The following is a 27,690-nucleotide window of genomic DNA, read 5'->3' as shown; positions in this document are numbered from 1 at the left end:
TTAAATGCATTTTTTATTTTGGAGTACTTTTAGATTTACAGAAACTTTGCTAAGATAGTACAGAGAATTCCCATATACCCTTCACCCAGCTTTAGTTTCCCCTAATAATCATCATCTTGCATTACTCTGGTACATTTGTCAAGGCTAAGTAATGGGTGTTACTATCAAAACCAATTCAGACTCTATTTAGATCCCACCATTTTTTCCCACTAATGACCTTTTTGTGTTCAAGGATCTGATCCAGGAGACCACACTCCATTTAGTTCTCATATTTTTGTAGTCTCTTCTGTCCTGTAATGCTTTCTTGGAATTTCCTTTTTGCTCATGATTTTTACATGAGCAACAGATAATCATGGATTATGTTATTTTTTAATCCTTTGTATGAAAGAGATTTCTGTAAAATAAAAAGTAGATCCAAGAGAAAAAGTCTTATTATTTGGAATAAAATTTATAGCTAACATGCTTACATCTGTGCTAATGTCAAATCTAAGTAGATGATGCCGGTCTGCTTCCCTTAGCCCTGCTCAGTCTGTATTGGCACTTAGTAAATTTTGTCTTCACATTCGCAGGAGGCCTTGCAATTTTTCTTGACAAAATCATGTTCACAGCTATAGTTTTTCTTCAAAACATCACAGTTAGAATATTCATTTTTATATTCACAACTGTTGGCTGGAATAAAAACAAAGAAATTAGTCAGTTCATTATTGTTTTCCTCCATAGCAACAATGCAAACAATAAATTCAATGCAAATGGGGAGAAGACAATTGAGCAAACAAGTTGGTATAACACTACGATGTAAAGGGACACATTAATCCGTCACTTCTTTTAAAATTTGAGCTTTCTGGAATGTTTCTAAAATGAATTGACATACTTTCTTTTCTCAGAAAATAAAGTAAAATAAACTTAAATGAGTTTCTCTACAATTACACTGTCCAAAATTATAACCTCTAGCCATGTGGTTGTTTAAACACAAGCTTAAATTAATTAAAATTACATAACATTAAAAAATAAATTTTCAGGTCATTGGTGATACTTGTTACACATCAAGCACTCAATGATCAATTTGTCTAGGGGTTACTTTACAGGACAATGGAAATATTGAATATTTCCATTATTGCAAAAGATTTTACTAGACACTCTTGCTCTATCCAGACTTTAGTGACATTAGTCTTTCTTTCAAGAGAAAGAAATCATTATGAGAAAATGTAAATGTAAAACAGGAAGGAATTTCACTATGATTATCAGATATTTCTACCTTGAAGTTCCTCATTGGCCACAAATTCAATAACTCTCAAACTAAATTCATCATTCTACTCCCAAGTGTGGCATTTCTTTGGAGTCACTCCCCAACTCCCAACTCAATTTCCCCAGTATCAGAGAAATGAAATTCCTAGTTACTAAATAATTCAAACCAGGAACTGGGAATCAACATGAACTCACTGCTTTTTACTTTTTGTCAGCATTTGCCAAGTACAAGAAACAAACACCGGGTTTGCTACTTCCTATGGCTCATTACTGTCCATTTCTCTTCATTAAGTTTGTCCTAATGCAGTAAATACATCCATTTGTTTTTTGAACCCCCATTTTCAACTGTCTCCAAGCTGGCTTCCATTCACTACTGCCAGATTTTCATAAAACACAATTCTGATCTCATTACTTTTTTGTTGAAAAATCTTTCAGTTGGTTGCCTCTTGCTAACAGGATAGATTCCAAACCCCTTAACAAATAGTATTCAACAGAGGAGTAATATGTTCTTCTTTAATGGATGTACAGCTTTAATATCATTCAATATTCTGAACTAGAGCTACACAATTCACTCAGAAAGAATGGTGCAGAACAATCTAGTGAATGCATTTGAAAGTAAAATTTCAGTTAATGGGTTAGCTGCATTATTCATAATAATTTTTTTCAACTTATTTTAATTTTAATTTCAATTAAATTTACTTTTTTCAATTTAATTTGTGTTTGAGGTCAGCTTTAGTTTTATTTATATTATAATATTTAATTTTAACTATTTAACTCATTGAATTTTACACATATATATATGTTTACATTGCATTCACACTAGATATATTCACTTTTGTTGGCTTATGAGGTTTTTTCTTTTTTAAATTAAATTAAATATAATTTTTTTTCAGTGTTCCAAAATTCATTGTTTATGCACCACACCAAGTATTCCATGAGATATGTGCTCTCCATAACACCCACCACCAGGCTTAATAATTTTGATAACATATCACAACTAAACAAAAATACCAATTATTTGTATTTAAATCCATAACACTAAACATGAAATATTATATGACACTAAATTTAATCTTTTGCTATAGTATTTTGAGGCTTCTGTGAGTTAATAATACTATATGCAGATTTGATTGTCATTTTAAAAGTATGTAAAAATTACTAGCAAACACAAGTGTGAGTGCTTATTAAATTAAACTTGAAAAAAATAAACTTGATTATTCTAAGTATACTGAGGGGAAATGAAGAATTTAGCATGATAAACTCATTAATTATATAAAGACAGGTGTCTGATCTGTGTCTGTTCTCATACTGTTATATCTTGTACATATTTTCTCTTTATAAAATCTTACTTTTGATTTAATTGCATTAACTTTGATAGAAAAAAAAATATTTAATTGCAATGAATTATTTCCACAGAAACATTTTTATATATGCCCATATGTAACAAGTGCTTATATACTGATGGTAGATTTTTTTTAGGTTACACGTGGTAACAGGAATTTCATTGCAAATAATACATAGATACTGTGTATCTATGTAAAATTTTTGATTAGACACATCTATTGCATACTTTTATTTTTGTCTTTTGCATGAAGACATTAAGTTGGTTACAATTAGAAGCTTTCCTAGTTCTTAAAAAAAAAATTTTTTTAAAAGGGTCTATGGCTTTTATGATATTGAGGTATGTTCCTTCTATCCCTACTCTGTAGATAGTTTTTATCAAGAAACAATACTGTATTTTGTCAAATGCTTTTTCTGCATCTAGTGAGAGGATCATATATGGTTTTATCCTTTCTTTAATTAATATGATGTATCACACTGATTGATATGCAGATGTTGAACCCTCCTTGCAGCTAAGAAATAAATCTCACTTGGTCTGGTGAACAATCTTTTTAATGTACTGTTGGATGCTATTTATTAGCTAAGGTCTTGGTAAGAATTTTTGTATCCACATTCATCAGATGATGCTCTATGTAGACAATCCAAAAGACTCCACCAAAAATTTGTTACATGTAGGAATTCAGCAAATTAACAAGATATAAAATACTGATTTTGTTGATTTATTATTCCTATTTCTAAGCCCTAAAAATGAGGCAGAGGAAAGAGAAATCAAGGAATTCATCCCATTCAACTGGACCAAAAAACCATAAGACATTTAAGAATAAACCTAATCAAAAGGTAAAAGCTCTGTACTCTGAAAACTAGAGAACATTTATGAAAGAAATTGAGGAAGACACAAAGACAAGGAAAAACATCCCATGATCATGGACTGGAAGAACAAATATTGTTAAAATGTTTATGCTCCCCAGAGCAATCTACACATTCAATGCGATCCCTATGAAAATACTATCAACATTGGTCACAGAGCTGGAGCAAATAATCCTAAAATTGGTATGAAACAGGAAAAGACCCAGATAGCAAAAAAAAGTGTTGAAAAAGAAAACCAAAGCTGATGGTCTCATGGTGCCAGACTTTAAGTCTTATTACAAAGCTGTTGTCATCAAGACAGTATGGTACTGGCACAAAAACAGACACCTAGATCAATGGAACATAACAGAGACCTCAGAAATGGACCCTCAACTCTATGGTCAACTGATCTTTGACAAAGTAGGAAAGAATATCCAATGGGTGGGGAGACAGTCTCTTCAAAAAATGTTGCTGGGGAAACTGAACAGCCACATGCAGAAGAATGAAACTGGACCACTTTCTAATACCATACACGAAAATAGACTCAAAATGGATGAAAGACCTAAAGTTAAGACATGAATTCATCAAAATTCTAGAGAAGAACATAGGCAACAACGTCTTCAACCTCGGCAACAGAAATTTCCTGCTAAACACATCTCCAAAGCCAAAAGAAACAGAAGCAAAAATCTATTGGGACTTCATCAAGATCAAAGGCTTCTGAACAACAAAGGAAACAGTCAGCAAAACTAAAACTGATGAAATGGGAGAAGATATTTGCAAAATATGTCTTATCAGATAAAGGGCTAGTATCAATATGAACTTATCAAATTCAATACCTCAAAACCAACATCCAGTCAAGAAAGGGCAGAACACATGAACAGATATTTACCCAAAAAATACATAGAAATGGCCAACAGACATGAAAAACTGTTTCACATCACTTGGCATCAGGGAAATACAAATCAAAACTACAATGAGATACCACCTCACACAGGTCAGAATGGCTAGAATGAACAAATCAGGAAACAGCTGATGTTGGCGGGAACTCTTTTTCACTGTTGATGGGAAGGCAAACTCTGGAAGACAATATGGAGGTTCCTTAAAAAGTTAAAAATAGCGCTACCCAATGACCCAGAAATAGCACTACTAGGCATTTATCCAAAGTCTACAAACATAGCTATTCGATGGAGCACATGAACCACAATGTTCAGAGTAGCAATATCCGCAAAAGCCAAACTATGGAAGGACCCCAGAAGTCCATTGGTAGATGAACTGATAAAGAAGATGTGGCATATATATCTATATTATGCATATAAATATCTATATTAGAATATAACCCAGCCATCGAAAAAAACAAAATCTTGCCATTTGCAACAACATGGTTGGAACTAAAGGGAATTATGCTAAGTTGCTAAGTAAGAGAAGTCAATCAAAGAAAGACAGACTATATGATTTCACTCATATGTGAAATTGAAGAAACAAAACAGATGAACATAAGGGAAAAGAAGGAAAAATAACATAAGTTGAAAACAGACAGGGAGGCAAACCATAAGAGACACTAAACTCTAGAAAACAAACTGAAGGTTCCTGGAGGGGAGGTGGGTGCAAGGACGGGGTAACTAGACGATGGGCATTAAGGGGGGCCCTTGGTGTAATGAGCATTGGTCACTATATGCAACTGATGAGTCACTAAATTCTACCCCTGAAGCAAATATAATGTTGATTAAATTGACTTTACATAAATAATTAAAAAGATAAGAGGTACCCATAGAGAAAAAAAGAGCCAGGTTATTTTATTATATATATTAACAAACAAATGACATCAAACTTACTGCAGAGTCCATTGACACAGTGATGAGGACAGCGGGCACAAGTTTTTCCTTTCAGGTAAGGGGTATTTATCTTGCTAATAATATTACCACTGAAATTTGAAATACAAAATGTCAAACATTTTTCATTTTTCAGTTTAGTTTATACTTCCAGGGTAGCATCTATCACCATATATACCTGAATATTTGGTCACTGTTTTTCATCATATCAAATAACTGAAAAAGTAAAATTCTCAGCATGTACTCAGGTATCAGTGTAAAGAAAAAAACTGACACATTCACTCATGTCCTTGACCATAATTTAACAGCCTGAACAACTGAAATGGGATTAATAGGGTCTAAAATATTCAGAGTCCATTTTAATATGACATTCTTTCTTCCCCAAAAGATTTGGTCAGATTGCTAAATTAGTGAACCCCAAAGTGATGGATAGTGATAAAACATATCCTTTAGAGAGAGATCACAACTTGGGAGCAAAAGGGTTGCAGTATGTAAATGCTTAAAGTTACATATAATTTTATATTAAAAATGATAATTTCTATAATATGAGCTAAGGAAGGCAAAGCCCCTGGATAATTTTGGCTTCAAGATGGTGGTATTGAGGGCACCTGGATGGCTTATTGGGTTAAGCCTCTGCCTTTGACTCAGGTATGCTCTCAGGGTCCTGGGATTGAGCCCTGCATTGGCCTCTCTGCTCAGCAGGAAGCCTGCTTCCCCCCTATCTCTGCCAACGTTTGATCTCTCTCTCTGTCAAATAAATAAATAAAATCTTTTTTTTTTCTTCTTTTCCTTGTTTCTTTTTTTTTTTTTTTTTTCTTAAGATGGAGGTATTGATTTGGGGTACCTGGATAGCTTAGTAGGTTGTCTGCCTTCAGCTCAGATCATGATTCCAAGGTCATGGGGTCAAGCCCCATATTGGTCTCCCTGCACTGTGGGGAATCTGCTTGTCCCTCCCTACTTCTTGTTCTCTCTCAGTCACTCTCTCAAATAAATAAAACATTAGCAAAAAGATGGAGGTAGTGATTTTAAAGTAGTTTTTGATGTGTGTTTTTGGTAGTAGGGATGCTTAAAGGTTTTTGAATGTCTAGAGGATTTGTGTGTGAGATTTTAATGCTTATGAAATATGGGAATGTTAGAAAAAACAGTTTTATTAACACTAATCACAAATGTATATTTGTCTTACAATAACTAACCTATATCTCATTGATGAATATTATTCAAGAGAGTCAAAGTCTCAATAGTACCAAGTGGGCCAAAAATACAAAGCCATGCACCTGAATCTCACTCCCGGCACAGAACATAATAACCATGTGTGAGTCCCTGGAGAATCGTGAAATAAGACACAAACATGTTCTGGAATTTCTCTCATTCCTGCTTTTCCTCATTATTCACTCCAACTCTCACTTCAGATGACTGGCTCCAGATCCTCCTCTCTTAGAGCCAGCCAGTGAGTTTGGGTGCCTTCTCCTAGGACCTTTCAATTCTTTTTCTTTTCTTTTCTTTTCTTTTCTTTTCTTTTCTTTTCTTTTCTTTTCTTTTCTTTACTTTTCTTTTCTTTTTCTTTTCTTTTCTTTTCTTATTTATTTATTTTAAATCTATTTTTACTAACTTATTTATTTATTTATTTATTATTTATTTGACAGACAGAGATCACCAGCAAGCAGAGAGGCAGGCAGAGAGAGAGAGGAGGAAGCAGGCTCCCGCCGAGCAGAGAGCCCGATGTGGGGCTCCATTCCAGGATCCCGGGACCATGACCTGAGCTGAAGGCAGAGGATTTAACCCACTGAGCCACCCAGGTGCCTGGACCTCTCAATTCTTTCTAGTAAACCTTAATAAGTGCTTGCAGGAAAATGATATTGGAGGTCATATTTCTCACCCTGGAGATTCATATGCTCAGGTTATCTACAGTCTCAAATAAATCCTGTAGGAGCCTTGGTTCTAGGGGTCCTCTTGTCTCCATTGGCAAGAAACGTCAAACATTAAAAGAAATTAATGTTAACAGAGATATTGAGATTGGATCATCAGTATATCCACAGAATTTATTGTAAGTTTAGACATAATCCTTGATGAAATAACATATTTCCTGCTATAGATCAAGACCTTAAAGTATGGTTCATTATAGAGATTTTATGAAAACTTCTGAAAAATAAAGACTAGATTTTGTTCTTTTCTGGACTCTGAAGTACATTAAGGATCTCTTGAAAAACCTTTGAGCTGCAAAAGAATGAATAATTTGTGAGGTAATAATGTGGTTGATTTTTTAGATAAATAGGACAAGGGATATTTTAGCAGGAGAAGCTAAAATCTCAATCTGCCATCCCCTACTTGCCATTCCACTACCATCACTTCTTAACCATCAAGTTGTCACCCTTCTAAAGTGTGAAGTTAGTGAGAACCGATGATATCAAATCTAGAGTATTGCTCATGGAATAGCTGTGGGCTCAAGGGAAGGGCAACTGATAGAAAAGATGCCACTTTGAAACTGAGAAAAGAGAGTTTCAGATTTTATACTTGGAATTGAGAACCTGGTCTCTTCCCTGAGAAGTTGAATGTATCTCAACTTAAAAGACATTTCCAAAGATGTATTGCTTCTGGATGGACCCAGAAGGTATTATGCTAAGTGAAATAAATTGAACAGATAAAAACAAATACCATATGATTTCACTTATATAGGGTTCTAAAAAAATAATAATAAAAAAATAAAAACCACAAATATACCATAAGTACAAGAACAAACTGATGTTTGACAGAGGGGTGGCAATGGGGGGGGGGCAAATAGTTGAAGGGAAGGGGCACCGGGCGGCTCAGTGGGTTAAAGCCTCTGCCTTCAGCTCAGGTCATGATCTCAAGGTCCTGGGATCGAGTCCCACATTGAGCTCTCTGCTCAGTAGATAGCTTGCTTCCCCCTCTCTTTCTGCCTGCCTCTCTGCCTACTTGTGATCTCTCTCTCTCTCTGTGAGATAAATAAAAAATCTTTAAAAAAAAAAAGTTGAAGGGGAGTGGGAAGTACAGGCTTACAGTTATGGAAAAGTAAGTCATGGGAATAAAAAGTAGAACATAGGGACTATAGTCAATAATATTACAATAGTTATAACAGCATTATATAGTGACTGGTGATAGCTACAGTTTTGGTGAGCATAGCATAAAGTATAGACCTGGTATTATGTCATATACCTAAAATAATATGACATTGTGTATGAACTATGCATCATTTAAAAAAATTAAAAAAAGGATTTATTCCTTTTCATTACTGAAATTTTTTATATTCTAGTTTGTCTACTATACAAGAATTTTTAAAATATTAAATTGCACATAGGATTATCACATGAACGCTAAAGTGTATACTTACGCAGGACAATATTGGCAAACATAGTAGTATCTTAGAGTCTCTTGATTGGGACAATAGGCAACCCCACATCCAACACGGTAAGAAGAATACCATACAACCTACAATTTCAAAAAGGAATATAGGAGAGTACATTAAGGAAGAGGGAAAATACTGCAAAAAATTGTAGCAACTGTAACACTGAAAAAATGATACTATCATAGTTTGTAGCCAAGTTCCTTTTGAAAATATTTGATACTATCATAGTTTGTTCCTTTTGAAAATATTTAATTCAGTTATTGAAGAAAATTGCAAATTTTAAAATGTTAAATCTTAATATATCTTTACTATTTTACCCATTTCTAATTTTGAAAAAAATATGGAGTATGCTTCCTTACCAAGAGTTTTGCAAGTGATGGAAAAAAAAGACAACTCTAGATGAAGTACCAGCCAATGCCAGGGCTATCATATCTATTCATGCTCTTACCCAAATTGAACATTGGACTTGATCATAATTTAGAGATGCTTTCATGTTAGAGCATTTGTGGTCAAAGTATTTTCATTTTTTTGTCTTACCTGGGTGTAATGTCCAACAACTGCTTTGGAACTCTTTGGTCCTACACCATAGACAAAATCATGGTACTCATCATACCAGTTTTGGATTGCATCTGACCAGGAAGCAGGGTAACTTGACATAAAGAGATTCTCACCACATTTTGTATCTAAAGATAAATGGATTATTCTTGAGGAAGCAATAAATCATGCAATGGCAAAAGAAATCAACTACATGGTTTCACTCATATGTGGAACATAAGGAATAGCATGAAAGACCAGAGGGGAAGGAAGGGAAAACTGAAGGGAGGGCCGGAGAATCAGAGGGGGAGATGAGCCATGGGACACTATGGACTCCAGGAAACAATCTGAGGGTTTCATAGGGGAAGAGGATATGGAGATGGGGTAGCCCAGTGATGGGTATTAAAGGGGGCACATGTTGCAATGTACACTGGGTGTTATATGCAAATAACGAATCATGGAACACTACATCAAAAATGAATGATGTACTCTATGATGACTAACATAATATAAAAATATATATAAAAAAAGGAATCAACTACACGCAAGGATGTTGCCCTTCAAATACAATGTCTGTATTTATAATTGTAATACATAATTAAAAGGGCTTCCGTCCTTCTCAGCTCTAAAGCTGAATGGAAGTCAGATCTGTCGGGGGCACCTGGGTAACCTAGTAGCTTAAGAGGCCAACTTTTTATTTCAGCTCAGGTCATGATTTCAGATCATGAGGTCAAGCCTTGCATCAGGCTCCCCACTCAGCAGGGAGTCTGCTTGGGGTTCTCTCTCTCTCTCTCCCTCTCTCTCCCCCTCTGCCCCTCCTCCAGCTCATACTCTCTCTCTCTCTAAAATAAATAAATGTTTTTAAAAAGATTTTATTTATTTATTTGTGAGAGAGAGTGGGAGCACAAGCAGGGGAAACTGCAGGCAGAGGGAGTAGTAAGCTGCCTATTGAGCAGGGAGCCCGATGCCAGATTCGATCCCAAGACCCTGGGATCATGACCTGAGCTGAAGGCAGACGCTTAACCAAATGAGCTACCCAGGTGTCCCTAAAATAAGTAAATCTTAAAAAAAAAAAAAGATTGGTCTAGGATGCAGAGACAGGCATCAATATGCAAGCTTGCATAGGTTACAAAGACCTTATTATTCAAAAATAAAAAAAATTATTAAAAATCTTATAACTCAAAAATATTGTTTTTAAAAAAGAAGGCTACTTCTCCACATTGTAATGATGCCTATGCTCTTAGCTTTGTACTGCAAATTCTCAAAAAGCAGTGACCAACTTTCCTTTGCACAGTGTTGCTCCCTGAGGGAGAGCAGAAATGGTAGTTTGTATTGATAGAAGCCATAGCTCTTCTTTTCAGTTCAGTATAGAACAAGCCAACACCACTGCTGCCTGTTTCTCCCTAGAGTGGGGCAGATTTGGTCTATGCATTCAATGTCACAGATTTTCCAGAGGCTACCCCAAAGACTGCCAAAAACTGTCCTTCCCTCTCTGAGAACGCTAATAAGATCTAGCATAATCTAGCTGCCTGGGGCAAATGAGAAGAGATAGAGATTTGGGTTCACAGTTGCCTCAGTTTCCCTTCCTAGTTCAGCACAGAATGAGCAGATTAAAACAAACAAACAAACAAACAAACAAACACAATTTCAGCCTCTTCCTGAATAGGAAAAGAGTTGAATGAAATGCCCAAAAATCTTTTTCAGGGGGCTGCCTGAGGAACTGACTATAGATCTTTTCTGATCACAATGAACTTGAACATATATTTCTTCAAGGAAGATGTACAACTTGAACAACAGGTATATAAATGGCCTTGGGTAATATGGACATTTTAACAACATTGGTTCTTCTCAATAAGCAAAAAATACTTTATTCAATAAGTGATGACGAGAAAATTGGACAGATACATGCAGAAGAGTAAATTTGGACCTCTATTTTATAGAACTCACAAAAATTAACTCAAAACAGATTAAAGATTTAAACGTAGAACTTGAAACTGTCAACCTCCTCCAAGAAAATATAGGGAAAAACCTCTTTGACATTGTTCTTAGTAATTCTTTCCTGGATAGGACACTAAACGTTCTAGCAACAAAAGCACAAATAAATAAGTGGGCCTGAATAAAACTAAAAAGTTTCTGCACAAAAAAGAAAAAATCAAGAAAATGAAAAGGTAACCTATGGAATGGGTGAAAATATTTACATAGCAACAACCCAATAGCCAAAATTAACCCCATTTTAAAATGGGCAGGGTTTTTTTGTTTATTTTTTCTATTTTTTAGTTACCACTTTTTATCTAGCATTTATTTATTATCATTATTTTATTTTATTATTTGTAATGTAGTTAACATACAGTGTTATATTAATTTCAGGTGTGCACTGTAGTGATTCAACAATATTCGACATCACTCTGTGCTTATCACTAATGCCCTCCTTCATCCCCATACCTATATCACTCCTCCTCCCACCCACTTCCCCTCTGGTAACCATCAGTTTGTTCTCTTATAGTTGAGTCAATTTCTTGATTTGTCGCTCTTCTTTTCCTTTGCTTATTTATTTTGTTCCTTAAATTCCAAATATGAGTGAAATCATATAGTATTTGTCTTTCTCTGACTGATTTTGCTTAGCATTATACACTCTAGTTCCACCCATGTTGTTCCAAATGGCAAAATTTCTTTTTTTTTTTTTTAATGGCTGAATAATACTTTATCATATGTTTGAATGTGTATATTCATTCTGTCCTATCAATGGACACTTGGGTTGCTTCCATAATTTGGCTATTATAAAATAATGCTGCTATAAACATAGGGGTGCATGTATCCCTTTGAATTGGTGTTTTTGATATGTTAGGGTAAATACCCTGTAGCACAGTTACTGGATTGCAAGATAGTACTATTTTTAACTTTTTGAAGAACCTCCATACTCTCTTCCACAGTGGTGGCATCAGTTTGTACTCCCATGAACGGTGCATGAGGGTTAATTTTTTTCCACATCCTCTCCAACAGTTGTTGTTTATTGTGTTTCTTATTTTAGCCATTCTCGTAGGTGTGTGATGATACACCTCACTGTGGTTTTGACTGCATTTCCATGATGAGTGATGTTGAGAGCCTTTTCATGTCATGGCTGGCCACCTGTAAGTCTTTGGAAAAATGCCTGTTCAAATCTTCTGCCTATTTTTTGAGCAGAAGACATCAAAAGGTATTTTTCTAAAGAAGATATACAAATAACCAACAGGTATTTGAAAAGGTGCTCAACATTATTAGTCATCAGAGAAATGTACATCAAAGTCACAATGAGATATCACCTTAAACCTATTGTGATGTTTATTATGAAAAAAAGAAAAAAGAGACAAGTGTGATGGTGAGGATGTAGAGAAATCAGAATCATGTACACTGTTGGTGAGAATGAAAAAATAAGTATAGCTACTGTGGAAAACAGTATGGAGTTTCCTCAAAAAATTAAAAGTAGAACTACAAAATGATCCAGCAATACCACTTCTGAATATTTATCCAAAAGAATTGAAATCAGCATCTTTAAGAGATATTGACACACTCACGTTCATTGCAGCAGTAGTCAAAATAAGCAACATTTGGAAACAATCTAAATGTCCATGAACAAGTGAATGGATGAAAAATCACACATGTGCGCACACACACACACACACACACACACACACACTGGAACATCATTCATTTTTAAAAGAAAGGAGGAAGTTTTGCAACATGTGAAAACATGGCTAAAATTTGAGGACATGATGCTAAGGGAAATATACCAGCCACAGAGAAATTACTGCATGAATCCATTTATATGAAATATCTAAGAGTCAAATTCACAGAATCGGAGTTCAATGGTGGTGGCTGAGGATGAGGGAAAGGAGAAATGGGACTCACTAATCAATGAATTTCAGGTAAGGAAGGTAAATACGTTCTAGGTATCTGTTGTAAACATTGTTCCATATAGTATTTTTAAAAATTGGTCAAAAGTGTAGGTCTCATGTTAACTATTCTCACAATAGAACTTTTTAAAAAAGCATTGTTGCTACAATAAAAGTAATAAAAAATAATGAAATGTCTTGCAGCTCAGAAACATTTGCCTCTTTTCAGCTCTCACTGAATAATATCTAGATGCCGCTTAAAGAGAATATAAAGTATTCTTGGTACACAGTCTATGCAAACTACTTGACTATTATCAAAGAGTAAAAACTGAATGAACATACACAAAGTATTCATGATGATATTTAAAGTTTAAGTATTTTTATAACAGAATTCAGGAACTTGTCTCATAACTCAGTATATTTATGAATACAAAATAAGGAGATATTTAAGCACCAAGCAGATCAATTTGCAAAAGGGCAGTGGGTTAGAAATCAATAAGCCTGTCTTTCTTTGACTGAGTTATTTCACCTAGCATAATACCCTCTAGTTCCATCCACATCATTGTAAACAGCAAGATTTCATTCTTTTCATTTCATTCACTCATTCAAACACTCATATGTGGAATTTAAGAAACAAAACAGGCAAACATAGGTAAAGGGAAGGAAAAATAAAATAAGATGAAAACAGAGAGGGTGGCAAACCATAAGAGACTCTTGACTATAGGAAACAAACTCAGGGTTGCTGGCAGAGAGGTGGTGGGGGGTTAGGGTAACTGGGTGATGGGCATTAAGGAGGTCATCTGATATAATGAGCACTGGGTTTGTATGCAACTGATGAATCACTGAATTCTACCTCTGAAATTAATAATACAGTATATGTTAATTAAATTGCATTTAAATAAGAGATTTAAAAAAATAAATCAATAAACCTGGTTAACTTTTCAGTACATGACACGACTTCAGGATGTGCTCCTTGGTCTTTTTTCCCATGTCCCTAAGCTTGGAAGCTGGAGAAATGACGCTGTATGACTTGTTAACTCATGAGCTTGTTGAGGGGACAAATGAAGTATTGCTTCAGGAATTATTTGCATAATGTAAATAGTCAAGAAGCCTAAAATACTTATAATCCTCCCTCCCTCTATAGATAGTTTGATTTTAAAACAAGCAGTATAAGCAACATTTATTTACTAAGTCTTCTTACAACATCCCAGAATGTTCCATTCTATTTTTTTTCCAATGTTATTTTATTTGTTCATTCATTCAACAAATATTTACTCATTTACATACTGGTTTTTCGGTCCTCTGGCACACTGTGTTCTAAAGTGCACTTGTTTGCCCACTTTTGGGCATTTGCTGCTGCTTCTGTGCTCCATTCCTAAATGCCAAAAGAAAAAAATAAAACACTTAAAGCTTCAATTCCAATGAAACATATGCTTTATAATCTGATTGGTAGGTTGATTTGCACTACTTTAAAACTTCTATAGCTATAGTAATTGTCGTCGGTTTGATGAGGTCTTTTTGTTAGGGAGGTATGTGTGTGTTTATCTGCTCCAATGCCCATTTCCACATGAAGAGAAGTTCATAAATTATGTGTCTACTGAGAGAAACATCTAATACAATATCTGACAATTTGTGATAGTACAGGAGCCACACCTAGGATTTTTAGTAATAGTTCTAGTCTAAATACTCACCAATATGTGAAGTCTTTAAATTATATTTCAATAGTAATAAACTGTCCCAGATTACTCCCAATTCCACTTATAGCCCATCACATTCAAATGGGAGACATCTAGCATTTACAGATTGTGTCTTAGAAAGTGGACTATTATTTACCCCAAATTACACTGATTTTTTTTAAAAGACTTTTAAAATTTATTTAACCAAATGATTTGTGGTTTTCTAAGTTTTACATTTTTGTTAAGTTTATTCCTAAGTATATTATTTTGATGCTACTGTAAATGAAATTGTGTTTTCATTTCATTTTCAGGTTGTACATTACAAGTGTATATAAATACAACTAATTTTTTTCAATAACAGAACTCAATATTTGTATATATTGTGAAATTATCACAAGTCTCATTAACATCTATCATTACGCATTGTTACAAGTTTCTTCTTGTGATAAGAATTTTTAAGATCTATCCTCTCAGCAACTTTCATACAAAATATAATAGTTCTAACTATTGTTACCATATTGTATATCACATCTTTAGGACTTATTTATAACTGGACTTTTGACCACCTTTCCCCATGTTATCCCACATCCCTCACCTCTGGCAACCACCAATCTGTTCTTTGTACCTATGAATTGTTTTTTTTTTTTTAATAATATTTAAAATTTTTTAAAAAATTTATTTTCAGTGTAACAGTATTCATTCATTTTGCACCACACCCAGTGCTCCATGCAATCCGTGCCCTCTCCAATACCCACCACCTGGTTCCCCCAACCTCCCACCGCCCACCGATTTTGAAAGAAAGTAGATAGGACAGATAGTGACAGAAAGTGCAATGGCTTCACATTTGATGTCTGAAGATCTGTCTTCTAATTTTGCCTTCCTGACTTAATAGCTCTTTAAACTTGACAATTACTTAACCATTATAAAGAAAAATTAATTTTTGCCCTGCCCATAATACAGTTCAAATGAAATAGCAGAATGGAAGCAAAACTTTGTAAGCACAAAGTTCTTAAGAGATGTTGGTTACCAGCTGCCTGCTCTAATCACTGCTGATTCATACCATTAGCCTTTATCACTATCTCTTACCATCTTTAGCATGTTGCTGGCAGGTGGAGAGACCGATTTCCTTAGTTCATTGTGTTTATTTACAATCTTTTCTTGGACTTGCTTTTGAGTGGCTAACAAAGTTTTAAAGGACAGATCCTAAAGGGAGATAAAATTAAGGTTATCTTTTTAACATTTGTTAAAATTGCATTTAAGAGTACATAAGTGAATTTGAGGGAGCCAAGATCATTTTAGAAAGCATTCAAGTCAATATTAGTTGTTAAGCATTGCCAATGAACCTGAGCCAAAGCTATGACAAGTAGGAAAGAAGTAATTTGAAGTTTTAAGAATGAAGATGGCATGACAAATTGAAATCTCCTCTGAGGCCACCAATGCCAATTTCTAGTTTCAAGGGAATTCTTACTGTATCTTTTCTAGCCATTTGAGAGATAATATTTTATAATCATAAAGGAACACATAGAAACATTAAGATATTCATTCAAATTCACAGGCTGCAGCAGATGGGATAAGAGTAGACCTCAAGATTCATCCTAGATGTTAAGGAAACTTTGACCTGATATCGTCTGTATTTAGAGGAATAGTGTATTTAGGGAAGGGATGTTCAGGTTCAAAATATATTTAGTAATCATAAAATTATTCTTCCTATTATGGTATATTTAAGGATCTATTTTATTATGATCTGCTTTCATGGGATCACTCAAAAGGTAATTTTGCAGTATTAAAGAATTCCAAGGCCATTTAGAAGGAACAAAATCACCCAATTAATGGGCCATTGCTAACTCTGGTTCTTTTTCAGTAACAGCATAAACTATTAAATCAGCTGCTGGGGGCATCTGGGTGGCTCAGTGGGTTAAGCCACTGCCTTTGGCTCAGGCCATGATCTCAGGGTTCTGGGATTGAGCCCCACATTGGGGTTTCTGCACAGCGGGCAGCCTGCTTCCCCCTCTCTCTCTGACTGACTCTCTGCCTACTTGTGATCTTTCTCTCTCTCTTGAATAAATAAATAAAACCTTTTAAAATATCAGCTGCTGAAATTTAGGTATATTTTATTATTGTGCATGTGGTGGGGGAGGTGTCTAGCCTGGAGGTAGGGTAGAGTGTGTGAACTTTTCCCTCAAGATTGTCTACGGCCATACCACCCTGAATGCACCCAATCTCATCTGTTTCCACAAAGTCTAAGATATATGATAACTTAAAATTACACATGAGTGTTATGTGATATGAACATGACCAACAGTTTAAAGTCTAAGTCTAAACAGACAGGGCCCTTCATTTCGCCTAGTTGCTTGTATGTTCCTAAGGACAGGGACCAATAGTGAATTTTTTTTTTTAATTTGAATTTTATTGTACTCACAGATCTGGCACATTCCCAGCTACTAACTCTTAGGCTAGAAAGGATACACATGTGAAATATTAGCAGTGGCCCATCTCTGCTTTACACTAAAGCATAAAATAATATCCTTGGATATTTCCCATTGACCCTCAAAAATCTGCTTAATAGAATTTCATTTCAAAACACTCTAAAATTTGGTCCCTGAGAAAGAAGTAATTATTTCCTCCTTCTTACCCTATCTTATTATGTAGATATAAATCCTACGGAAGACATGTCTATTTTTTTAAAATGAATTTCAAGAAAGTTTTTATTGGGTGACAGGGAATATGAAAAGTGTTGAGCATTAAATGGATCTAATAAGGTATCTATCCCTAAAAAAAAAGGAAGAAGATTTTATTTATTTACTATGTCAGAGACAGTACAAGCAGGGAGAACAGCAGCCAGAGGGAGAAGCAAACTCCCGACTGAGCAAGGAATCCAACACGGAACTCAATTCCAGAATCCTGGGATCATGACCTGACCTGAACACAGATGCTTAACTGACTAAGCCACCCAGGCATCCCGATATCTATTCCTAAAAAATTTATTTTGATTCTTTCTCCCTCTCTCTCTGCCCATCCCTGCTCTGCGCTGTCATTCTCTCTCTCTCTCTCTCTCTAAAATGATTAGAAAAAAAATCTAAAAACAGAATTTATTTCAATAGACTATATGACATGAATGATAACTACAATACCACATGATAACTGAAGTGATAGGTGGATTCTGCTAGATACATAAAAAACAAGGGATTAATTCTTGAGTCAGGTTAGGAAAGCTTTGTAAAAGACAGTCTGGATTGACATTATAAAGGATGAATAGTGTTTTTTATTAAGAAGGTGCAGAAGCTGGTGCAGCCACTCTGGAAAACAGTATGGAAGTTCCTCAAAAAGTTGAAAATAGAGCCACCATATGACCCAGCAATCACACTACTGGGTATTTACCCTAAAGATACAAATGTAGTGATCCGAAGTGTTTATAGCAGCAATGCTATAAACATGCTCCTGAGTGTTTATAGCAGCAATGCACAATAGTCAAACTATGGAAAGCATCTAGATGTCCATCAACAAATGAATGGATAAAGAAAATGTGAGATATTATATATATATATATATATATATATATATATATATATGCGCACAAAATAGAATACTACACAGCCATCAAAAGAAATGAAATCTTGCCATTTGCAACAACATGGATGGAACTAGAGGGTAACATGCTGAGAAAAATAAGCCAATCAAAGAAAGACAATTATCATATGCTCTCTCTGATATGAGGAATTTGAGAGGCAGGGAAGGGGGTTGTGGGGGGTAGGGAGGGAAAAAATGATACAAGATAGGATTGGGAGGGAAACAAACCAAACTGAGGGTTGCTGGGGGGTGGGGGGAGTAGGGAGAGTGTGGTTGGGTTATGGATACTGACGAGGGTATGGACTATGGTGAGTTCTGTGAAATGTGTAAGCCTGGTGATTCACAGGCCTATATCCCTGGGACAAATAATACATCATATGTTAATAAAATAAATTAAAAAAAAGAAAGTGCAGGAAATTGGGGCACCTGGGTGGCTCAGTGAGTTAAGCCTCTGCCTTCAGCTCAGGTCATGATCCCAGAGTCCTGGGATGGAGCCCCCCATCCATCGGACTCTCTGCTAAGCAGGGAGCTTGCTTTCCCTGCTCTCTATGCCTTCCTCTCTGCCTCCTTGTGATCTCTCTCTCTCTGTCAAACAAATAAATAAAACCTTTAAAAGAAGAAAAAGAAGGTACAGAAAAAAAAAAGGATGAATAGTGTTTTTTATTAAGAAGGTGCAGAAGGTATGTAGAGAATCTGACTAGCAAATATTTGGCAGTGCAAAAGAGAAAAATATATCTATATTTTAAATCATTTTATAAATGAAGACCAAGAGACAGACTAGAGAGATAACAGGGGATTGGAAAGGACCATGAAGAAAAATCTTTAGGGGCACCTGTGTGGCTCAGTCTGTTAAGAGTCTGCCTTTGGCTCAAGTCATGATCCCAAGGTCCTAGGATTGATCTCTCCTGAAGTTAGTTTCCTGTTCAGTTTCTCCCTCTCCCTCTACCCCTCCCACTGCCTGTACTCTCTCTCTCTCTCTCTGTCAAATAAATAAATAAAACCTTTTTAAAAAAATCTCTAGGAAAGAGATTGGGAAGGTGGCAAACTTTTTGAATGAAGATGTACGTGATGCATAAATTGTCCGCAGATTGAAAATTAATTATAATAATATAATGACTGTATTTCTGAATACTACCTGAGTATTGGCCTAGTCTAAAGTCTGATCTGTGGAGTCTTAGCTATTCTTGTTAGCTCAGAGTTAAGGGAGAATAAGGGAACAGACAGCAATGACCAAACTTCACATTCAGAGTTTTTCTGATCAGAAGATAGACACTTTATATAGACACCTACCCACCAAACATTTAAGAGAAAGGTTAATCTTGTTCTTAAGATTATTAAAGTGCAGCAGCATATTATAAATAATTGGATCATCTTATTCTTTATATACTAATTGTAAGACCATGAAAAAAATCCAAATACTTAATTCCCTTACCAAAGTTTATTTTTATAATTTAAAAAATAGGTATAATTATTCTTATACAATGACTATGAAAATAAATGTGATATATGTGAAGAAGTTTTTCTAACTCTCTATGAGGATCACATTGTAATGAATTAAATAAAAGGAAATCAGAAAACATCTCTAGACAATGTGATAGAAATATAATGATAGCATCAAACGTAATTCTAATTTCTGAGTGGCCACTTTGAAAAAGAAAAAAAAAACAGATTGAATTGATATTTATGATATACTTATTTATCTAATAGATTCAAAATTTGTTTTCATCATGCAATCAATATTAAAATTACTAATGAAATATCTTACCTTACTTCTTTACTAAGTCTTGAATTCTGCAATGTATATATGCAGATCTCAGTTCTGAAAAATCTGTATTTCCAGTGTTCAACACCCTCATGTGGCTAGAGGCTACAACATTGGTCACCACAGCTTTAGATTTAATTGCGCTATGTACTTGAGCAACCAGTGAGTACTTTGTCATGTACCAGACTCTCTATTCCTTTTCATTTATGGAAATTGATCTATTAGCTTTCTATGTATAGATTGCTTCAATTATTCTGAAAATATTTCAACCTTGACCATACCTGTCCATTTGCAGGAAGGAATGGAAGCAGCACAACAGCCAGGAACAGCAACTTCAGGAATAAGACCATTGCTGGGAAAACAAAACAAAGGGAACAAAGACCTGCATTGGATTGTTTAGTGTATGAACTTCTGAGGAATACAGGGGGAAACCAAAACAAAACAAGGTAGTGATTTCAGTTGTTCCAAATTCATTAGTAATATAGCCAGAGGAGATTTGTTACATGATGCCACTGAATGATAATGAATTCACCCAGAAACCACCCTCCAATAGGGACCTAAAGAACAAAAGGAAGTACTTGATTGAAGCCTTCAACGTACACATATAAATGTCAAGTATATAATGCCCATTTCACCCTAGTTCCACACTCTTGCCTATGTAGCAACTCTTGGTTCTAAGAATGGCTTCTTCACCCTGCGCACTCAGAAGTAATAGCTCCCAACTGTTAGTAATACAGGGGTACTATTGTATTAGGTCTTAATGGTTTCCTTAAACCCTTCTTAATCCTTTATAAATATACCTTCATTAATATCTTTTCAAATCACTAATGATCACTTGCCATTTCTTTCCTGCCATGAGTTTTAAGATAACAAAATAAATTTTATTGCTTAGTGATACTGACAACCCTCATGTGTTGGGAGATATACAAAAAGATGATAAACTCTTGGGAAAGTGCCTCTGATTTTGTCTAACGTATTAGTTTCTTTTTGGCAACCTGGTGTAGCCAAAAGTTTAGGCATTATGGTGATTGTGTAAGATAAGAACAGAGGCACAGAGGTGTTAAGTCACCTCCTGACGGTATCATTGCTAGATAGCATATGGCTAGGACAGAACCCAAGTTTCTCTTAACCTCAAAATGCAGTTCCCACCAAATTGTATTATACTTTTTGGGGCATGGAGTTCCAGGTAAGAATGGAAGAATTTAATGAACATACTGCCTTGACGAAAAAGGCTTACATTGTTATAAATATTTTCATGGCTATTAAATAGCTGGTTTATTAAACACATTTAGTAGATTACTAAACACATTTGACAATATTAGAAATTAGAAAAAATTAGAAAAAAACACAATATTAACAAATAAGTCAATCTTTTTTCTGTTATTCTGCAAATATAAAATAAAGCTCATACAACTTAGCTCAAATAATATTTTCTTAGAATATCCATCTTGTGTTGAAAATATTGAAAAGATAGCCTTTATATATGTAATTTTGTTGATATAATGGAGAATTTTATTGGCATCTTAATGAGGTATTTTTGTCCATTTACTAACTAGAAAAGGAAGGGAAACAATTGGAATGAAAAATCACAAAATTGGCAACATATTCCTATAAGGGTCCCATAAGGTATACAAATTATGCAGGAATTTCTACAATGCTTTGGAAATTTAAACTCTTCTATATCATTATAATATTTATAACATTATTGTTATAATATTTATAACAATAAAAAGTTGATTTTGTTTATACTGTAATTTTTAGGTAGAACAGAGGAAGAGGTGGGAAAATAAAATGAAAAACTGAAAACAGAAATGAAAGAATATGGACAGAAAAATTAACTTAATTATGTATAAAACAAACACATAAATCTAGTGTTCACAGAGGCATTTTTGTTTCTCAGAAATACCTGGTCCCATACTGAGCAAACTTAAACACCTAACCTTGGCACCTGGTATGTGAGAATGGGAAGAGTGCATTATAGGTGTTAAGAAGCCTGTGTTTTTGTTGTTGTCATTAATTCTATTTTACCCAGCTCCTCTTCAACTAGCGATATGAAATTGAAAATCTTTATCAAGTTAGACTACGGTGACATAGGATCACTTCATACAGTTCTTGAGAATGAGATAAGTAATGTTAGAGCAATTTGAAAATATTTTTAAATGTATGCATATACATACATAAGACATACTGTCTTAGCATTAACATTAGTGTTACCATTTGGGATGCTTGTGCCCTCAGCTGGGAGCGTTGACAGCAGAAATCTCTCAGCACTTCAGCTGATTGACTGAAGCCTCCCATAAGACTCTACCACAGCTTCACCTCACCTTAAAGTACCTTGGTTCTCTTTCCATCCTTCCTAGGGAATTCATCCCATATTCTTCAACTTCCTGGGTCTCAGATTTTGTTACCCGGGGAACACAACCTGGTACATTATTCATTAGATAATCTTTTTTTCCCCCATAACTCTAGTCAGGATGGGCTCCTCATTAATAACCTCATTATCCTTTGGGCATATGTCCTTTGATCAGGTTAATCCTTAACCTGGATTTTAGCCACATCCTTCAAGACTGTGAACATTTCTGAATCCCTTCTCCAAAGAAAGTCATAGCTAACTCCCAACACACTAACCTTGTCTCTGGGTAGGAACATTTAAAGCCCACCCAGTAAATTTTGATTTTATTCAATTTTTTCTGATCCATGTTCATGGTCTTATTTCCCTCAATTTCTTTATATTTGATTTTTTTTCTGAACTACATTGTGAGTAGCTATGACTAAAGACACCTCACTCTGTACTTGCTCAGTGATGGAGTGATAGGAGTTTGCAAAGTCTCCAGGGGACTCTCTCCTACACTAGTAACCTTGGGCATGCGCATCCCTCTGTCATGGCCTCAAGTGGGCCTCCTAGAAAATGTGAGAGCAAAATACAAAAAGGATCCTCCCTTTTTTTGCAAGTCAGTGTCAGTCAGGTACTGTTCTTTCCTTTAATAGGCATCCATCGGGTTTTCCACACTTTATCCAAGATAGCATGCTTGATATTATTGAGCATGGTCAAGTGAATACGACAGAATTCCTGCCCATCCTCTGTCTTGGCATATCGTTAGGGGAGCCCATCATTCTAGTGCCCACACTTTGAGCTTGTTGGATTTTCCCATTTGTGAAAAAGTAAAATGTAAAGTTTTATCTTCTTTTGCTTTGATCCCTTCTGGGACTTTGGAGAAGGACAGGGAAGGACCCAGTATAAAACAAGGCTCTGGAAGTAAATATTTTAGATACAGTAAATATGATAAAAACCTGTTATCAGTTGTAAGAGCAATGCATTTAGTTCTACCTCATGTCTCTCTCCCAGGGAACTCCCTAAATAACAAGTGTAAATAGGATATGTTTTATTTGCACATCCATTTGGTAGAGTTACAGAGAAAGCATTAGGATGAATTAGGAAAATAACTGCCTTTTCCTGTCATTTACTTACATGTAGACAATTTCTAAATGTGTAATGTTATATGTCTCCACTGTTATTTCCTTAGGAACAAACTTTGATTCTTTCTAAATCATTTCCCTAAAAAGAGTTATTTTGCTACATGCATGTTACCAACTCTCTTCTTTTATATAGTTTTTCTGCTCTGCCATTCATAATTTTCTTTTTTTCAAGAGATCAGTAATTACTCATAAGTGTGACTAGAGAAAAGTCAAAGATTTACAATTCTAAGTGTTGATGGTTTACTACTAATTACAGACAGCAGGGGAAATTGTGTCTTTCTGAAGCATAAACTTACATATACAATTAAATTATAGCATATTGCTCCTTCTTTACATTAATGTTAGGGCCACCATAAGTTAGAAACACTCACTTGGAAATAAATAAGTTGTTCTCTCTAATGACATCATATCAATCAATGCTTACTAATTAATAAAAACATATATTTAAAAAATTATATAGGCTTACCTTGCCTGAGAAGTCTGTTTTATGGAAACAAAGATTTTTATGATCAAATAAATTTTATATCAGAACTGTAAGAATAATTCAAAAATTTAAAAACAGAATAATTCAAATTAGAAAATGTCTTGGTCCAATTCTTCATATCACTGTACTAAACAAAAATCATGTGACAAAATATGTTGTGAAATTTAACTCCTATTATAGTTAAAAATAAGAAGAAGGAAGGAAGAGATTATTAATTTGATAATAGAAATATAACCAAATATCTCTAACAAATATAGTTATTGGAGAAACTCTAGATGAATTCCTTTAATATTGAGACCAAAAAAAGAGTGAGCAATGTCACTAGTACTGTTAAACATCATATTGGAGAGGTCTTGATCCAAGCCGTACAAAAACCCCACACATTTGTAAGTCTTGTAAAGGAAGAGCTAATATTAGTATTTAAAAATGAAATGGCCGAGGCACCTGGGTGGCTCAGTGGGTTCAGCCGTTGCCTTCGGCTCCGGTCATGATCCCAGGGTCCTGGGATTGAGCCCCGCATCGGACTCTCTGCTCAGCAGGGAGCCTGCTTCCTTCTCTCTCTCTCTCTGCCTGCCTCTTTGCCTATTTGTGATCTCTCTCTGTCAAATAAAATCTTAAAAAAAAATCTTTAAAAATGATATGGCCATTTACCTAGAGAATACATCATAATCAAAAGTTTGCAAGATGTAATATCAACCAATAAAAATACCATTGCCATATATTAACAACACTCAAGTAGAAAATCAAATTAAAAAGAAAACATACAACTCACAATAATACAAAAATGAAATAACCAGGAATAAAAAATCTTTTTGGGAAACAATTTTAAAACCCCAGAAAGAGGCATTAAAGTAAATCCACATAAATTGAGAGATTTTCATGCTTTTAAATAGTATGTGTTAATATAATAGAGATATCAATCCTAATTAAATTAATATAAAAATATTTATAATCCCAATAAAAATTCTGATTGGCCCATGAATAACTAATATACCATTTATAAGAAGGATTAATTTGAGTATCTTTTCATATTAGTTCTTAAAATAGGCTTCAAACATGTATTGACAAAATTTGGATATTATATTAGAAATGGACAAAAATGGGCCAATGAAAGTAAATAGAAAATTTAAGACACAGACCAAACAAGGTAGCATAAAAAAACATTAGAGGAAGAACAGATTGTCTGGCATATGGTTCTGGGAAAATTACCTTGTTATGTGGAGAAAATTAAAGCCAGAACCTTCTTAAGCATTACCAATAAAAGTGAATGTAGAAGGAGAGGAATTAAATTCATAAATAGATAAAATGCTTTATATGAAAATTTTCGGGGTCATATTCCTTTGCCCTTAAGTGAGCCATACAATAATGCATTCATATGGTGATTCTGCGTTTTGTGTGAAGCACTGTGTCACTCTTTACGGGCTCATTAAAACTCCTAACAATCTAGAGAGTACATAATATTACTCAATACCCCAATTTACAGATCTGCAGTCCCAAGATCAGATTTTTAATAATGCAATGTCATGTGGTTGCATGCAAAAGAACCCGGGGATAAACCCAGACAGTTTGGTCTTAAAGCCCTAGCTCCTGAAAGGAGAGATGGAAATGTTTCAAACAATTAGACCAGAATAAATACCATTAAAGACATCAGCTTGGGGACATCTGGGTGGCTCAGTCAATTAACTGTCCTACACTTGAATTTGGCTGGGGTCATGACCTCAGGGTAGTAGGATCCAGCTCATTCCCTCACCCCCATCAGCTCTGGGATCAGCCCAGAGTCTGCTTGAGAGTCTCTCCCTCTCCCTTACCCCCTCCTCCCACTCTCTCCCTCTCTCTCAATAAATAAATTATTTAATTAATTAATAAAATCTTTAAAAAATTAAAACCATCAACACAACATGTGTAATGTGGGCATTATGGGTAGTCAGACATCTATGTATCAATCAGCACAGAAAAGTGTTTGATGCAATCTTTCAACCTTATATGTCATATTAATCTTCCTTCTGGTCACTTTCAGTCATCTCAACCACTTTTCTATACTACAGGAAGCAGCCGTTGACATTATACAGAGTTTGCCAAACTTCTAGACTTCACCACCTAGGACATCTGTAAAGATATCTAAATAATAGTAGCCACCTTGACAGTTCCCAAAAGCAATGTTTTTTTTTTTTGTTGTTTGTTTGTTTGTTTTGTTTTTTTCATTTCTACATATGATTTTCTGCTCCTTACTTGAATTTACTAAATGGCATTATTAGAATTATTAGCACTATCTAATTTAGATCTTGAGGTCTGACTCTTCCTCCTAATTTACTTCTTCCCCTTACAAATCAGGGGCACAAACTGACCTTCCTACCCGACATTATAGAGTAGTTCCTGGCTTTGCAACTTGACATTGCTTTAATATCCTTTGATGATCCTCCAGAGGGTGAGTCATTCGAGCAAATGTAGGCTTTGGTTTTAATTGGCAAAAGACACAACACCAGATCTTCTCTGGCACAGTAAAATCCTCCCTAAGCTCCCTGCATGGCACCTAGCTGTAGAGAAGAACATTAATAAAATATTTTGAAAATCAAATCCTCCCTCTGCAGGGTAAATATCTCCTTGTATGTTGTCACTAGGTATCACTTCTTATTTGCTAAAAATAAAAGTTCTTTGTGACAATTGCTTCCTTATAAAATATCCTCAGTAGATAATTATATTCAAATCTTCATATAAATGTAGCTGCTTGTGTAGATTAACTTTTGATCGGAAAACTTCTAAGTCTTCTGTCTTATTTTGGTTTGAGTGAATTTCATGAGGGAAATTTTATTTTGCTGATAATTGCTAATGGAATTTTTTTTATCTCTAGGTCTGTGTTATCATTTTGTTTTGATAGATTGAAAATTATTAGCAATAGCTTCTGCTCCTTATTTTAATAATGTCTGTATCAACACATATCTATATATGTGAATATTAGTAAAATTATTAAAATGGAAATATGTAACACATATATCCTTAGTTTTTCATTTTTCTATTAAAGGCAGTTTAGTACAATTGTTTGCAAAAGTTATAGATATGGAAAATATATACTTATTTTACAATGAAAAGTGAAATTTAATTTAGATATTAAATTAGCTAAAACTGTGTTTGGAATAGTAAAGCTACATGTTACTTTCTGAGCTTAAAAAGAGTATGAAAGTTAAGTTCATTACTTTCAGTAAAGGTTATTAGCAGAGTTTTGAAAATCATAGATTCTTATACAATATATCATTTACCACCAAAAAAGCATAAATAATATTTGCACGATAAAATGTTCACCTTAAAAAATACATTACTTACTGTTGATTCTCAGAGCCAGGTGAAGCATCGGCTTTATCTGTAGGAGGAAGGAGGGTGGAAAGATAGAAGGTCAGAGCAGTATATATATATTACCCTTATTTCCTGTTTTTGGCCAATTATGGTTGTGCAAGTAAATCTAAGTCAACAGGTCTGAAACAGGATTTGTCATACCAATAGTCTCATTGCTGATTGTCTAACTGCAGTTTTGGCAATATCTTGTGATTCTGCACATGCCTTTTTTTTTTTTTTAAATGGCTTTTCTTCAGCTCAAGTGATGTCCTTAGATGTCCCCTTTGCTGTGCATTTATTCTCAAGTACTCCTTTGGTTCCTAGAACTGAATTCTCTGCAGACTTGGGTGGAGCGTATTTAATGTTTCC

The 27,690-nt window shown here is 34.7% G+C and overlaps 1 protein-coding gene across 1 annotated transcript; it reads right to left on the bottom strand.

Moving 5' to 3' along the window:
• Window positions 1-27,690, bottom strand: LOC132017260 (cysteine-rich secretory protein 2-like). The gene is made up of 9 exons (XM_059399052.1): window positions 27,484-27,690; window positions 27,313-27,349; window positions 20,315-20,385; window positions 15,791-15,907; window positions 14,316-14,403; window positions 9,163-9,308; window positions 8,611-8,708; window positions 5,265-5,353; window positions 1-669 (listed from the first exon to the last, which is right to left on the bottom strand). The coding sequence occupies exons 1-9, from the start codon at window positions 27,493-27,495 to the stop codon at window positions 542-544; spliced, it is 786 nt and encodes a 261-aa protein (XP_059255035.1). The 5' UTR covers window positions 27,496-27,690; the 3' UTR covers window positions 1-541.

The sequence above is a fragment of the Mustela nigripes genome, chromosome 5, assembly GCF_022355385.1.
Source record: "Mustela nigripes isolate SB6536 chromosome 5, MUSNIG.SB6536, whole genome shotgun sequence".
In the NCBI taxonomy this organism is placed as follows: domain Eukaryota; kingdom Metazoa; phylum Chordata; class Mammalia; order Carnivora; family Mustelidae; genus Mustela; species Mustela nigripes.
Note: the sequence above shows the minus strand (reverse complement) of the source record. Positions and strands in the feature narration are given on the sequence as shown.